Genomic DNA, 15583 nt, shown 5'->3' on the forward strand with positions numbered 1-15583 from the left:
GGCTGACAGCTGAATTACGTCAAATGATGACTAATAGGGATGCTGCCCACAGGCGTTTCAAGGCAGATCCGAAACCCGAGCGTTTCGAAGAATACAGAAAGCTACGGAACAGAGTGAAACAATGCATTCGCAATGCTAAAATCAGGCACGCTCGCTCCCTTGTATGCAGCGATCTGACGCCCACGACTCTATGGAAGAATCTCCGTAGCTTGGGGGTCGGAAAGGCAAAATCGGAAACCACTTTTCATGTGTCAGCTAACGAATTAAATGAATACTTCTCTGCGCCTCTGAATACCAGCACGGCTGATAATTACCATCCACAAGAATCCCCAAACAGGATAACTAACAACAATAGCTTCCATCTAAAACATGTAACAACAAATACGGCAAGAAAAGCAATAATGAGAATCTCTTCTGATGCAATAGGCAACGACAGTATCGATATAACCATGATTAAGAATGTTTCCGATATCTTAGTACCTGTCTTAACTGACATATTTAATTTTTCCCTCGTGAACGGAATATACCCCACTGCATGGAAAAGAAGCATAATTCGACCCATCCCTAAGATCGAAAACCCGCAACTGCCTAGTGATTACCGACCAATTAGCATACTGCCTGCTGTTTCCAAAGCCCTCGAATATATTGTTCATGACCAAATCACTGAACACTTGCATGATTTCAGCCTATATGACAAATTTCAATCCGGTTTCCGTAAACATCACAGCACAAACACTGCTCTAATTAAAGTAACAGATGACCTGAAATGCGCCATCGACAATCGAAAGGCAACAATATTGACGCTACTGGACTTCAGCAAAGCTTTTGACACTGTTAACTTTGACATATTGCTCAGAAAAATGCAACAGCTTAATTTCTCTGATAGTGCAATGAGATGGTTTGAAAGCTACTTAAAAGACAGACAGCAATGTGTTGTCTGCGTAAATGAAAAATCTTCCTGGAAACATGTTTCCTCGGGAGTGCCACAAGGATCAGTCTTAGGACCACTTTTGTTTTCTTTATATGTCAACGATATTTCGTCGGTTCTGTCCTCCTGTAAATATCATTTCTATTCCGACGACCTCCAGTTCTACCTAAGTGTCAGACCTGAAGACGTAAACACTGCAATCGCTCAGATGAATGATGATCTGTCTTCGGTAGTGACATGGGCGAAAAGCCTGGGGCTTAAACTAAATGCAAAAAAGACGCAAGTAATCTTAATAGCCCATCAGAAATTAATAAGTTCAGTTTTCCGCGAACGGCTACCTCCTATTCTGCTCGACGGTACTCCAATACCATTTCAGAAAACAGTGAAGAACTTGGGTGTAACTTTGGATGAGCATCTCAACTGGGCGGAGAATACAGTCGCAGTGTGCTGAAAGACGTCTGCTTGTCTCTATGCTCTCAAAAAGTTTCGGAACATATTTCCACAGGACTTGAAACGCCAGCTCGTACAAGCACTCGTCCTACCGAACCTCCACTATTGTGATGTAATTCAACAAGGCACGAGTAGTGAAAACAAAAGACGGCTAGAGCTAACCATGAATGCCTGTGTGCGTTACACTTGCAACATTCGTCGATATGATCATGTTAGTGCTTCATACTCCGAGCTAAAGTGGCTGCGGCCGGACAAATTGCGTGACTACGACACTCTATGTCTACTTCACAGTCTCCTCGTCGCACAAGCACCCCAGTACCTTCCTTCAGAGATTAAAAACCTGTCATGCCATCATAATCGAAACACGAGGTCACTCTTATTTGGTATCCTAACTGTGCCCACTCACTAAACAAAAACTTTTGCAAACTCCTTCTCAGTTGCCGCTGTCCGGCTCTGGAACAAACTGCCCCTTACCTTGCGCAAAATTCAATCTCCTGCTGCTTTTAAGAAGAAGTTGAAGCATTTCCTACTATCATCCACATAAAGTTCTCCACAAAATTAATGTACCAGGCCAATCCTCTCATCAGTCAAATAGCAAAGCTAGCGTCTCCTATCTTGCTCCTGAAATGCCTTCCCCTTCATATATCTCTATTAGCCAGGCAATCTTCTTTTCCTTTATATTTCCTTAATTATGTTTCATCATGTCTACTCTTCTCCTCCCTTCACCATGAGTCTCCCTCATACTCCCTGCTGCCAGCACTCCTATCTAAAATTTGTCTCTTCAATAATGTCTAATTATAACAGTACTTATGACCTACGAATATAAACTCTATATGTATGTATTTTTCCAGGTGTACTTTTCTAATTGTTTATTTCACTTTTTGTACTAGATGTAGTTTAACATTCCTACTAAAACGTATGAATGTAAAATAAGTAGTATGCCTGGTTAGATGTAAGAGAGGGCCTGATGGCCCTAATCTTGCCAGGTTAAATAAATCAATAAATAAATAAATTATTCAAAGTGGGCATCTTTAATCAGGGCCATCGTATGTGGAACGTTTGTGTCCACTTGTAAGTTTTAACGTTTAGACACCACATACACTTAAGGTCTGGGACACCCTGTATGTGACATCTCTCATGGCCTTTGCCTTATGATATGAATTAGAAGAGTGACGTTCTCTACGACAAGTGTGCGGCCAGTAGGTGCACCGCCGGACTCGGCTGTCCAGGGTCCGCTGCAAGAAGCAAGGCCGAGCGGACGGTCGCCGGGCGTGGCTCTGCTGGTATATAAACCCGGACCCTCCTTTGGTCAGCACAGTCTGCACCGCCGACAAAACACACGCAACATGTACAAGCTGGTGGGTCGCCGGGGAGAGTCGTCTCCAGCTGGCTTCATTCGCTTTACTTCACTTCCATGCTACACTTAGAGATATTGGAAGGCGTGCGTATCACTCGTCCCAAAAACTTCTTACCAAGTAGTGAAATCTTCGCTACCTATTTTGGTCACCGATTGTAAAATATGTTGCTTACGTTCGCTATCTGCATCTTATTTATGTCGGAACAGCCCTTGTAAATGTGTCAAATAGATAAATGAAAATGAAGAGCGCTGGAATTTTCTCTGCTTCAGAACATACTTTTTAAGCGTACGTGGGTCTCAGCGTCCGTTCCGTGTTCAATCTAACTTTTACGAGAATGTGTTTGAGTCACGTTGTTTTATAACTTATCGTCTCCGCAACTGTTGCAACAAGGGCAGAGCATTTGACTGACGACGTAGTCACATACAGAGAAAACACAGATTGAAAATACAGTTTCTTCATCCAAAAAATTTTTAACGTATAATCGTACCATTTACTGAGTGCCGGACTGCATAAGAACAAATCCTGAAGGAAACTCTCACTAGTCTCATTTTGCAACAATTTTTGGAAATGATACGAAAGGTTACACTGTAAAGAGCACTGTTAACTTGGTATTGCCTCGCATTTTGTTTTTTCAAATTCACTACATCACGCAGCATTTCTCTCAGTTTTTTGTCTGTCATTATGTTTCAGTGCTTAAACGTTACTGCTTAAAATGTGAAAAGTGAACCCATTGGTAGAAATATCTCGGATCACTGAGACAACTGTTTCATTTCCGTTTGCTCATTAGGGTCCTACTTGTCTGTAAAGCTCCTTGAACTTCAGAGGTGGCAAAATTACAGCTTTGTTTGTGACGGACATGTAAAGTGAATATATTCTTCGGAGATAATTTTCCTGAACTTGTCAGTTATTCTAATAATAGAATCGATGTCTTCTACAAATAACCATACACTTCCCACTACCGCTCGATTTTCTTTATTTCCATGGGATTTTCTTTTTGATTTTATCCATTTTACCATGGCAGCTGTAAAACTGGAATGAGGCTGGATACAAATGTTGTTATAGTACTTTCTGAATCAAATCATAGTATTAAGCTTCGTAGTGAAATTTCGAAATAGAGATTCAGTGCAATATGCTTATGTGATGTCAATGTGATAGTTGTATAGTGCAGTGCGTAATCGTTCCTTACGTAGTTGCTGAGACTCTTCGTAGCGGTGTTAGATACAGTCGATGGAACTTCATAAATATTTCATCCAAATAACAGATGTATGATATAAGCTGGTAGAAACTTCGAGAGGACATCATTGCTCACTATTGGTCCCTCACTACAGCGTACTATGCTGCGAGACGCAAAGAGCTTGCCGGATGTGAAGGTGCAAAACTTGTTTCACAGGCATGATGAATACGCACGGAGAGATGCATCTGCCAGGATGTTACGAATCAGCGCTCACTCCACTGTAGAATTAAGATTCTTTGTGCGGATACGACATAAACTCATTAAAGTTTTCTGCCTGATTCTTGCATTTTCACTCATATTCGCTCAAGACAAAACATTTGCCCATACAGGACAAGGATTGGAAAGGAAATCTGGCGTGTCCACATCAGGGGAACGATCACCTCTTATGCTTTACACTATTTAGGGAACAGAGGAAATCGTAAATCTCACGCATACGAGAGGTGTCTGAATCCACGAGAACGGTGTTGGAACACAGCGACGTGAGACGCGTGCTGTGTGCTTACAGGTGATCCTGCCCCTGCTGTTCGCCGCCGTGTCGGCCGGCTACCTGGGAGGCGTGGCCGTGGCGCCAGCGGCCGTCGCCGCCCCCGTGGCCTACGCCGCCCCCGTGGCCTACGCCGCCGCCCCCGCCTTGGCCGTGGCCCCCGCTCTGCGCGCCGCCCCTCTGGCTGTCGCCGCCCCCGCCATCGCCGCTCCTCTGCCCTACGCAGCTGCGGCTCCGATCCTCAAGATCCACTGATCGACAAGATTACTGCAGACGCAGAACCATTTGTAAATACGTAAATAATACGAAATACATAACCAAACAAATATAATTTATTTTGTGTTCTTTTTTCACAACTTCTCCTAAATATCGTCCTTCTGGGACTCAGGAAAATATACACACTCTAGTCTAATTTTACAACAACAAGATCAGAGCCATCACTTTGAAAACTAATTAACTCTGAAGCTGATTCGCTGACTCAACCCATTTCTCACATTGTAGACGAATGAGTGATAATCATTCAAAAAGCCAGATTAATCCTCTAGCAATATTATTCACACTGGATGTTTACAAATCTGCCTCAGACTGCATGACAATAATTACCAAAACTGTAGACTTGCTAAATCACTATCGCACGATGTATCATATACATTCCACAGGTATTACTTTATAGTTCAGGGTGATCTGATACAGCACCTGTAGTATGTTGTATGGAAATATTTAATCTGTCTTAGCCCCAATATTATCGAGTACTATAAAAGTGCAGTATAGATGTTCTTTGAAACGATTGTCGTTGCTCTTAGCGCAACACAAATCGTGGGTTAGTGTGGTAACAAACAACACTCGTGTTCGAGGTAAGTCTTTTCTATTCACCTCTAGCAATGCAGATTTACCTTCCAGTGCTTTTACCTAAACATCCAAAAAGCTGTTGCAAGTAATAAGAATTTGACTACCACTATAGTATCGGAAGTATTTTGGTCGTAATAATCTAATCAGAGAATTCGATTGTAGGTCTACATGTTTTTTTTTTTTCTAATTTTAACAGGTATCTGTCTCCTTAATCGTATACATCAGTTACCGGATATATACAAAACACAGAAACGAAAGTACTGAATTTTTAATTATTCCACTTATACAAAGGTATTTTGCCTTTAAAAGTTTGCTCTGTTATCTTCCACACACTACACCACACCATTCTTCACCTTCCGTTGTCAGCTCTGACTCCCATTTCTTCAGTTATACTACTTCCCCCAAAAGGCCCCCCTCCCCCATCCACAAAGGGAGAAAAATTGCGCCTCTCCTTCTTTTTCTATCCCTCTTTCTTCTATTCTAGGTAGTTCTCATGCGACAGTGCACATCATATGGTCAAATCGTCTAAGTGTACTGTCGAAACTACTTCATCAGCTGCATGCTAACGCTGCTGTCATTATATACCCCTTGCCATTGGTTCTGGTGATTACTATCAAGAATCAGACTTACCGGTGTCCCTGTTATGTGCATTACATTTCTTTAGGACACCTCGCAACCAGTAGGCCTAGCATCTACTTCACAAATAATTAACGCTCTCATTTGCGCTTATTCTACTCCATGTATGAAAGCGGAAGAACTAAGGACATCCACCTTACTGTCGTAACTCCGGAAACAACTATGCTCCGAAAAGCTCAGAGAAGCATGATTCAGTGAGTCGCAAAATGTTTGCAGACGAAGGTAGGCGTGTTTGACCATCTACTCTTAAGACTACGAACGTTTTCTCGAAGGCTCATTGTCGCTGTTAGTCTATTCAAAATATAACAACTGCTGCACTTTGAATGTGCGTGAGGTACAGGCTGTGTTTTTTTTTATGTTTGGTAGTACAGAGTGACCTGATGGTCAACTAGTGATCCTAATCCGTGTCTCTGGTTGAAAATGGGCAATAGATGGGACGGTAATACGTCGAACTACTAATCCATACTATCCTTTTATCACATCCATTGGTGATGGTGATGGATGGATGGAGTTGGTTGTATGGACGCACGACGGCAAGGTCTTCAGCGCCCGCTCAGTAACAGATTGAGTAGTGTGTCAAGAAAAGACTCAGAACAGTAAGATAAAACTGAACGCAAAACACAGGTAACAAGCTTGGAAAAATATGGGCCTACCCAAACCGAAGCGTGGGACGAAGCATGCCGCCAGCAGTAAAACATAACATCGCAGGAAGAAAGTGGAGGAAGTTAAAACAATATAGAAGATGGAAGTGGCTGATTGACCGTAATAAAAAAGTGAGGAGCCAGCCACTGTGCAATACACTAATACCTGCAGCCTAAAAGTTTAGGCCAGAGTCCAGACACATTACAAAACTTTAAAACCCTAGACACACACGTCTCATCATTAGCTAGAACACAGGGCAGATCCCCATCAACTTCTGCTTCTGCCCTTGCATCACGGTATAAAATGCAGTCTGTTAAAATGTGGCGGACAGAGATGTGCACACCACAAGCATCACAAAACGGGGGATCCTCCCGCCGTAATAGAAATCTGTGTGTGAGATGACAGTGCCCAATCCGAAGACGCGTGTGGGTCACTTCTTCCCGCCTGAGCAACCGGCAGGAGGAACGCCACGACCGAGTTGTTGACTTCACCAACCGCAGTTTATTGGCCGTCACCGCCAACCATTCTTCCTCCCACAACTCCATGCACTTCTTGTGGAGTACAGAAATTTCAGACTGCAAGGGACTAAGACACTGGACCACATCCTGCTCTCTGCAGGCTTCCTTGGCAGCCCGATCGGCCTGTTCATTGCCCCATATTCCTACATGACCAGGCACCCAGCAGAAGGACACCTCCTTACCCCGCCGTTGGAGCAACCACAGTTGGTCATATATCAGCTGGACCATCTCCTCAGCTGGGTACAGATTCTGCAATGATTGTAAGGCACTAAGAGAATCGGAGCAGAGGAGAAATCGATCGCCCCGAACACGATTCATCCGCTCCAGTGCATTCAGAATCGCGTGGAGCTCCGCTGCGAAAACGGTATATTTATCAGGGAGGCGAATCCGGTTAACATGATCAGGGAACACTACAGAACACCCAATGAAATTCTCCTGTTTGGAGCCATCAGTGTAAAAAACGCTAAAAATGTGATGCACATCTAAAATGTTAAGAAACAGAGAATGGAATGTAAGACCTGGTGTACTATCTTTCTTAAAATTAGTCAAATCTAAAATAAGTCTGGGTTTCCGGAGGAGCCAAGGTGGGAATCTGCTCCGTCGTCCAAATAAGTGCAATGGCCACAATATGGTTAATTAAAGTAGGAGGAATTACTGCCCTGAAAACAACTGAAATAACTTCTTCATCCCAACGAAATAGAAACAAGCAGCATGCTGTAGCTTTAGGGAGATGTACGTAAAGTTTTACCAAGCGTCACATATTTTCTTACTGCTAGTACTACTAATTCACAGCTACCTTCATCATATAATGAGTTACCCGCATTACTGACTTCTTCTCGTTCTTCTTTGGCTCCTCCAAGTCATTTTAAGGTAATTGTTATTATTATTATCATCATGACTTTTCTCTTCCGATGCTTATCACTAAAACGAAGAATTGCGCACCAACATTAATTTAATAGTTAAAGTAGCTACCTCTTTCCTAGGGAAATCTTCCTAATAAATCACTTCCTTCATTCCATATACAAGATGATCGATACCTATTTGTTTGACATGCTTACTTCGTATATGTTTACATTTACCCTAGTTCTTTCTTTTATCTCTTTCTTCCCCACACCAGCACCCCGCACACCCTCCTTCCTATATCTGTGTTTCTTTAGGTTTCCAGATTTAACTATTTCAATGATTTACTTGCTTAGGCTGTGAATGACTTGGACTTAGGTGAACACATACTTGTTCTGTTTGAATATGCAACATCTCATTGGGTGAGTCTAACAGAATTCCATACTTCACCACCAATCCATTCCTTACAATATTCAAACATTAGTGTCAGCTATTACTAATGTGAAATGTATCAGTGGGATACCTTCAGTTGTGAACGTAAAGGACATCTCCTCTTCAACATCTCTATTTTTGGTTCCCATGAAACCCACGACCGGCTCATTATTTCTTTCTAAAACTAGCTTATTAGAATTCTCGAGTCGAAAATAAATAATGAGTCTCAGAATACTCTTTTTCAACTCTCTTTGTGACACTTCTTTCCCGTCTTCTTTCTCTATAAACAGTTCGTCCTGTATTGACAGCCACCCATGCTGTTTAAGAAAACATTTTTAAAATAGTTATACGTTTGAGACATTCTTGGCACAGGCATCGTTTGAGCATTCTATGTGATCTCTATAATACAGCTATGTCTCTTATTGGATCTGAACCCTCCTGACTACCACGATCCTGATCGTTGTTCTTCATAATCCTGTTATTCCCATCAGTATGGTTCGCTTTATGATAATTATTAGGGTTAAGAGTATTATTATATTCTTATTGTTATTATTAAAATTGTCACTATGATATTGGTGATCATTCCATGCCCGACTGTTTCTCATCTTGGAATACTTTGGATTACTATGCCCACTGTAATTTTTCCCATCATTCCTTTGTGCAATCTTCCTTCTTTACTGGATTTATTTCCATTGCCTTTATCTTCCATTCAGTTAGAGGTTCACTTTTCGGGTTTATCTTTGTCTTTAATCAAATAATCTATCCGGCCTAACAACTCTAATAGGGGCTGGACCTGCGTAAAGGTTTCACCCAACAACTGTTCTCTAACCTTATCACGTAAGCCTGTCATTAAGAGCAAATACATTTCATTGACTGGCTCATCCAAGAACAACGCTCGGTTCAAATAATAGTCAACTGATAGCGCTGTGAGCGAATAACTCTACCTTCTTTTTCCGTTGAGCCTTGTCCGATCAGTACTTGGCCTTATACAGGGTGTTACAATAAGGTACGGCTAAACTTTCAGGAAACATTCCTCACACACAAATAAAGAAAAGATGTTATGTGGACATGTTTCCGGAAACGCTTAATTTCCATGTTAGAGCTCATTTTAGTTTCGTCAGTATGTACTGTACTTCCTCGATTCACCGCCATGATTTCATACGGGATACTCTACCTGTGCTGCTAGAGCATGTGCCTTTACAAGTACGACACAACATGTGGTTGATGCACAATGGAGCTCCTGCACATTTCAGTCGAAGTGTTCGTACGCTTCTCAACAACAGATTCGGTGACCGATGGAGTGGTAGAGGTGGACCAATTCCATGGCCTCCACGCTCTCCTGACCTCAACCCACTTGACTTTCAAAGCTCTTGTCTACGCAACCCCGGTACCAAATGTAGGGATTCTTCGTGCTTGTATTGTGGACGTCTGTGATACAATACGCCATTCTCCAGGGCTGCATCAGCGCATCAGGTATTCCATGCGACGGAGGGTGGATGCATTTATCCTCGCTAACGGAGGACATTATGAACATTTCCTGTAACAAAGTGTTTGAAGTCACGCTGGTACGTTCTGCTGCTGTGTTTCCATTCCATGATAAATGTGAAGAGAAGTAATAAAATGAGCTCTAACATGGAAAGTAAGCGTTTCCGGACACATCTCCACATAACATATTTTCTTTCTTTGCGTGTGAGGAATGTTTCCTGAAAGTTTGGCCATACCTTTTTGTAACACCCTGTATGCCCTGGCGAAATCTTCAACAGTGGAAAATCGACTCCCACTGCGAAGTGTCTTCTTCTAAATGGATTATTGTTTAACCCGCATGCTTTTATAATTCTCCCCTAACGATTTCAATGTTCTCTGAAATTTTCACTTACCATATTTACATTAACAGATTATCAAATTGCATAAAAATGAATCTTGAAGGTAACGCTCACCTGACTCGTTTCTCATTTTGTAAGAAGTCTTGCTAATGATACGAAAAATTAAACAGAAAGAGCACTAGCTATCTGATATTGCCTTACATTTCTTTCTTCAAATTCACTAGATCTCGCATCAATTCTCTTAAAGTTGTGTCTGTTATTATGTTACGGTGTTTACAAGCTATTTCCTCCAAACGTGAAAAATAAAGGCATTCTTACAAATGCCTCGAAACACTCAGGCAATTGATTTATTTGCGTTTGCTCATGTGTGATCCTACTTGTCTGTACCACTCACAAACTTCTCCTTGAACTCCAGAGGTAGCAAAATTATTCTATTGTGTATCACAGCAACACAAAGTGAATAGGTTCTTTGCAACTAATTTTCCTGGAATTATGAAGTTATTATAATAACAGAATCGACGCCGTTTACAAATAACCATAGGCTTCCTAGTATCGCACAATTTTCTTAATTTCCAGGAATTTTTTTTTTCGCAATGCCAACTGTACAACAATTTTGGAACACAACGATGTGAGACGCGTGCTGCGTGCTTACAGGTGATCCTGCCCCTGCTGTTCGCCGCCGTGTCGGCCGGCTACCTGGGAGGCGTGGCCGTGGCGCCAACGGCCATCGCCGCCCCCGCCATCGCCGCCCCCGTAGCCTACGCCGCCCCCGCTATTGCTGCCGCCCCCGCCTTGGCCGTGGCCCCCGCTCTGCGCGCAGCCCCTCTGGCTGTCGCCGCCCCCGCCATCGCCGCTCCTCTGCCCTACGCAGCTGCGGCACCGATCCTCAAGATCCACTGAACGAGAGGATTACTGCAGGCGTACTGCCATTTGTAAATACATAAATAATACGAAATACATAACCAAACAAACCTAATTTATTTTGTGTTCTTTTTCACAAAACCTCCTGAAAAACATGGTTCTGGGTTTCAGGGAAGAATACACACTGTAGTGAAGTTTCAACAATAAGTTGTGAGCTATCACTTTCAAAGATTAACTCTGAAGCTGAACCGCTGACTCATTCTCACCTTACAGTCGCATGGATGATAATCATTTGAAAAGCAAGAATAATATTTTATCAGTATTATTGACACTACTTGTCTGCATATCTGGAAAAATCGACGCACCACAGCAGAATACTAACCAATACTAGAAAACTATATTATATTTACACTGTAATTTGGAAAATTTTAACCAAAAAAAAAAATCAAATCACTCTCAGGCATTTACCTATGCATCAGAAAGTGTTGCCGATGGAGGAAAACGTCTTTTTGAGGCGGAAAATTGTTCTTCGTAGAACTAGTTACCTAAAACAAAACCTGAAGGAACGGAGTACAACATAGACATAGATTATTTTACTCTAATTACCGAAACTGCAGACATGCAAAACCACTTCCGCACCGTGTATCAGATACTCGTACATTTCACTGGTATTACTTCACTGTTCGTCGAGACCTCTCTTGGTCCGGCAGAACTGTGGTGTCAGCACTGTTTACTATTTGCTTTTTGTTTGTGGTACGAAGATTATGTATGCAGTGGCTGTTTGCACAATGTATGAAGAAAATGAAACTCTAGGAACGAAAATTAAATCATCCGGAATGGATTGCAGCTTCGGATTTTAAGTGGACTTGACTGCACACGGTCCACAGTATAACACTGCAAGATAACTTTTTCTGGTTTGACGGGGTCGCAATTAAAAAGAAATTCGCGTTGTAGAAGGGACACATTCTAATAGAGACATTACAATTCCCTAAGTTCATAGCTGTTTAGGCGACGTGTGAAGACGTCACTGTGGCTTTAAAGGAATTACAAGTAATGTTTTACAAGGAATTTGGAGACACTATCAATCTTACGTGTGTTTTCAAGCTCTTGTTGAAAGCGCCCCTGTTCATCGTAATTCCAGTTTTAATGACAGATCTCTTAACGACAAAACTGTGCAGGATGTCTATATTTCTTTCCTCAGGTAGATTTTCCATATCTGCACAATGAGATTGCAAAAGTGCTACTATACTTCTATCGAGATATTTGTGCAAATAAACTTTTTTCGATTATAAAACTAAATAAGTCCGATTAGCAACTTGAGCGTGAAAGGCTGTGAAATTGTTTGCGTCTGTTGTCCGTATGCCGACAGTTTGTACCATACAAAAATTATAATACGTCTTCAGCGTGCAAAAAATAATTAAATAATAGGAAAATTTGCTTTTTTATGATCTATGTTGTTGCTGGATGTGAAATATGAAACCAAGTTGTAATCAGAGCTGCTTCACTGACATTAAAGGCGGCGCGTAAAATATTGAAACGATCTGCTCTTACTGAATGTGGTATCTGTGTTTAACGTCTCTACGTTAAGTTTTGTAGTTATTTCTGCCCTATCATAGATAGCTTACTTGAAGCTCATTATCACACTTAATGGATATTTCTGACGTATTAAAACAATGATTGCTAAATTAAACGTTAAAACTGTAGTTATAGGATATATATCATTATGATATTTAATCAAGATATTTGTCATACAACTGATTACTATGTTGCTAAACTGAATTCCTTCACCGTGTATTTCCTGTCGATAGCGGGTATGCGACGAACTATTGTTAGTCTTTTTCAACTGTTACTGTGCAAGAAATCGCTCTGTGGTGTCTACTGTTTGTTTCACCTTGTGTAGTAACACCTTAACACATGGAATTACTTGGTTTCATTGGTTTTCCAGAGACAATGTTTTTATTTGAAAACGTGTCATGCAATAAATGTCGTAGTGAATGACAACCTTTACATTTGTCACTTGTTTTAGATGAGATTTTTATTAAATACTACTAGTTACCTTGGAGAAGCAGCCATTCTCAAGTGCCCAAGATACGTGGATGTATCATCCCCGTAAACACAATAAAACAATAAGCACAATGATGGTGTATCCAATGCATCTTACAGGTGGGAGTGAGTACATATTCGAAACTGCTCACCAGTGCGTAATAGAGTTCTTAGATAAAATTATATGTTGTATCCTGGAAACGTCGTTTTCATTTTCATTTGTCGAAGATGTGGCGTACACCAAGCGACTACTCGCTTGACAAACTACCAGTATAGCTGAATAAAATTAGACGTTGTACTCTAGCAACGATATTTTCTTTTTAATTTGTCAAAGATGTGGCGCCCACCATGCGACTACTCGCTGGACAAAGTTCCATCATAGCTGAAACTTCCGTAACTAGCGCTTAATGCGCGGAATTTTAGTGCTGTACACGTAACAAAGTTGATGTATTGAGCTTTGACTACGAGATTAATAAGGCATATCACATAATTCACTAATAAAATGTGCGAAACTGAAGTTAGAGGTTCGGAAAGCCCCTGTCACAAGTGAGTGAAAAGGCAAACTTATAATTTTCAGGGTACATCGATTCGTCAATGGAAAGGATTCTTCGTACAAAAAAGAAGTCAGGTATGGAGATTATACAAAGAAGAGCAGCGCAAATGGTTGCAGGTTTGTTTGCCTTTTAGGAATGTGTTTCGGGGATTTTGATGTAGTGGTCGTCGTGGTTAGTGTTTAACGTCCCGTCGACAACGAGGTCATTAGAGACGGAGTGCAAGCTCGGGTTAGGGAAGGATTGGGAAGGAAATCGGCCGTGCCCTTTCAAAGGAACCATCCCGGCCTTTGCCTGAAACGATTTAGGGAAATCACGGAAAAAGTAAAATCAGGATGGCTGGAGAATGGATTGAACCGTCGTCCTCCCGAATGCGAGTCCAGTGTGCCAACCACTGCGCCACCTCGCTCGGTGGGGATTTTGAATAATCGCGGCTAGTAGAAACGCGAACATTGACGCCTGTCTCGTTAAACCATTACAACATACGCCACAAACCAGTTATAGGGGCAGCTCTACGAGCTTTTCCGTCCCTCACAACATTGTTCACAACATGACGGTCTGATGCGTTTCGTACTACTCTCTTGAAGGTTGTCCACCTGCATTCAAATCAAGAATCAAATGTTTGACTGTGGATGTTTAACGCAATCTGAAAAATGTTTCTTGTAGAAGTAGAAACGCTTTCTAATATTCCTATTCACACTCAGGAGTTAGCGATGCTATAACGGCTAATTCTCCCTGACTCTCTTCTCTTCGTTAAGTGAAACGAAATGTTCGCGCCTGTTTGTAATGAAGAGATCTAAGGCACCAGACATCGAGCACTAAATCTTCATACACTCGCTTTTCAAAGTATTGATGTGAGTTTTACCATGGATAATGCCGCAAATGGACACTACATAAGTCTACTTACACTAAAACGTAATGACACCGAAGTACTCTGGACCGAGCATGCAGGAGATGTGTGCACGCATGTGACAGCAGGCGATTTGTGCAGCGAAATCACGGTTTACGGCATTTTCTGTGGTGGGATGGGCTCTCCGGTACAGGAGAGCTTCTGTGAAGTTTGGAAGGTAGGAAACGGGGTCTGGCGGAAGTAAATCAGTGAGGACGGGATGTGAGTCGTGGTTGGGTAGCTCAGATGGTAGAGCACTTACCCGCGAAAGGCAAAGGCCCTGACTTCGAGTCTCGATCCGGCACACAGTTTTAATCTGCCAGGAAGTTTCAATACGAATAGGAATTTCACGTATGGGATCTCCCAGGTCTTAAGCAAATGTGGTGTCTGTACATAAAAAATTTTAAACTACTTGACATAAAAGTTTCACATACGAGGTGTTGATGCAAGGTGCCCACAACACAACATGAATAGTGACGCCGAAGAAGTGTCATGGCCGGTCTTTGTGGCCGAGCGGTTCTAGGCGCTACAGTCTGGAACCGCGCAACCGCTATGGTCGCAGGTTCGAATCCTGCCTCGGGCATTGATGTGTGTGATGTCCTTAGGTTAGTTAGGTTTAAGTAGTTCTAAGTCTAGGGGACTGATGACCTCAGATGTTAAGTCCCATAGTGCTCAGACCCATTTGAACCATTTCTTTGAAATAACTTGCTACCAATATAAATGTAGCATAAAATCATGCAGGAGGCAGGCAACCATTGTTACAGTAATCTGTAGTTCCGCATACAAGCTGACTCGTTCGCAATGGTGAAAGTCAAATATCGGCCAAGGAATAACTTTATTGCTCATATGGTGCGTTTCGGGCTACTAATCTGTGAATGTTTGTTTACGTACAACTGGAAACGTATACATATGTGCAGCAATATTCCATGGACGCATGAATAGAATCGGCATTTGAAGCTGAGTGCAGAACGATCCTACTGCTACCAACATACACTTCGCTTAGGAACCACGAAGACAAGATGCGTGAAACTAGACTCATATAGAT

The 15583-nt window shown here is 41.9% G+C and overlaps 1 protein-coding gene across 2 annotated transcripts; it reads left to right on the forward strand.

The window, feature by feature from the left end:
• The first annotated feature begins 2708 nt into the window (after window positions 1-2708).
• LOC126475191 (cuticle protein 38-like) lies at window positions 2709-11170 on the forward strand. Of its 2 annotated transcripts, none has more exons than XM_050102833.1 (2): window positions 2709-2736; window positions 10849-11170. In XM_050102833.1, exons 1-2 carry the CDS (start codon window positions 2725-2727, stop codon window positions 11092-11094), a joined length of 258 nt encoding a protein of 85 aa, XP_049958790.1. In that variant the 5' UTR covers window positions 2709-2724; the 3' UTR covers window positions 11095-11170. The 2 variants fall into 2 exon arrangements, with proteins under 2 accessions (XP_049958790.1, XP_049958791.1); XM_050102834.1 differs by lacking the exon at window positions 10849-11170 and adding an exon at window positions 4476-4789 and having other exon boundaries at window positions 2710-2736.
• The last annotated feature ends 4413 nt before the right edge of the window (window positions 11171-15583 follow it).

This window comes from Schistocerca serialis, chromosome 4, assembly GCF_023864345.2.
Source record: "Schistocerca serialis cubense isolate TAMUIC-IGC-003099 chromosome 4, iqSchSeri2.2, whole genome shotgun sequence".
Taxonomy (NCBI): domain Eukaryota; kingdom Metazoa; phylum Arthropoda; class Insecta; order Orthoptera; family Acrididae; genus Schistocerca; species Schistocerca serialis.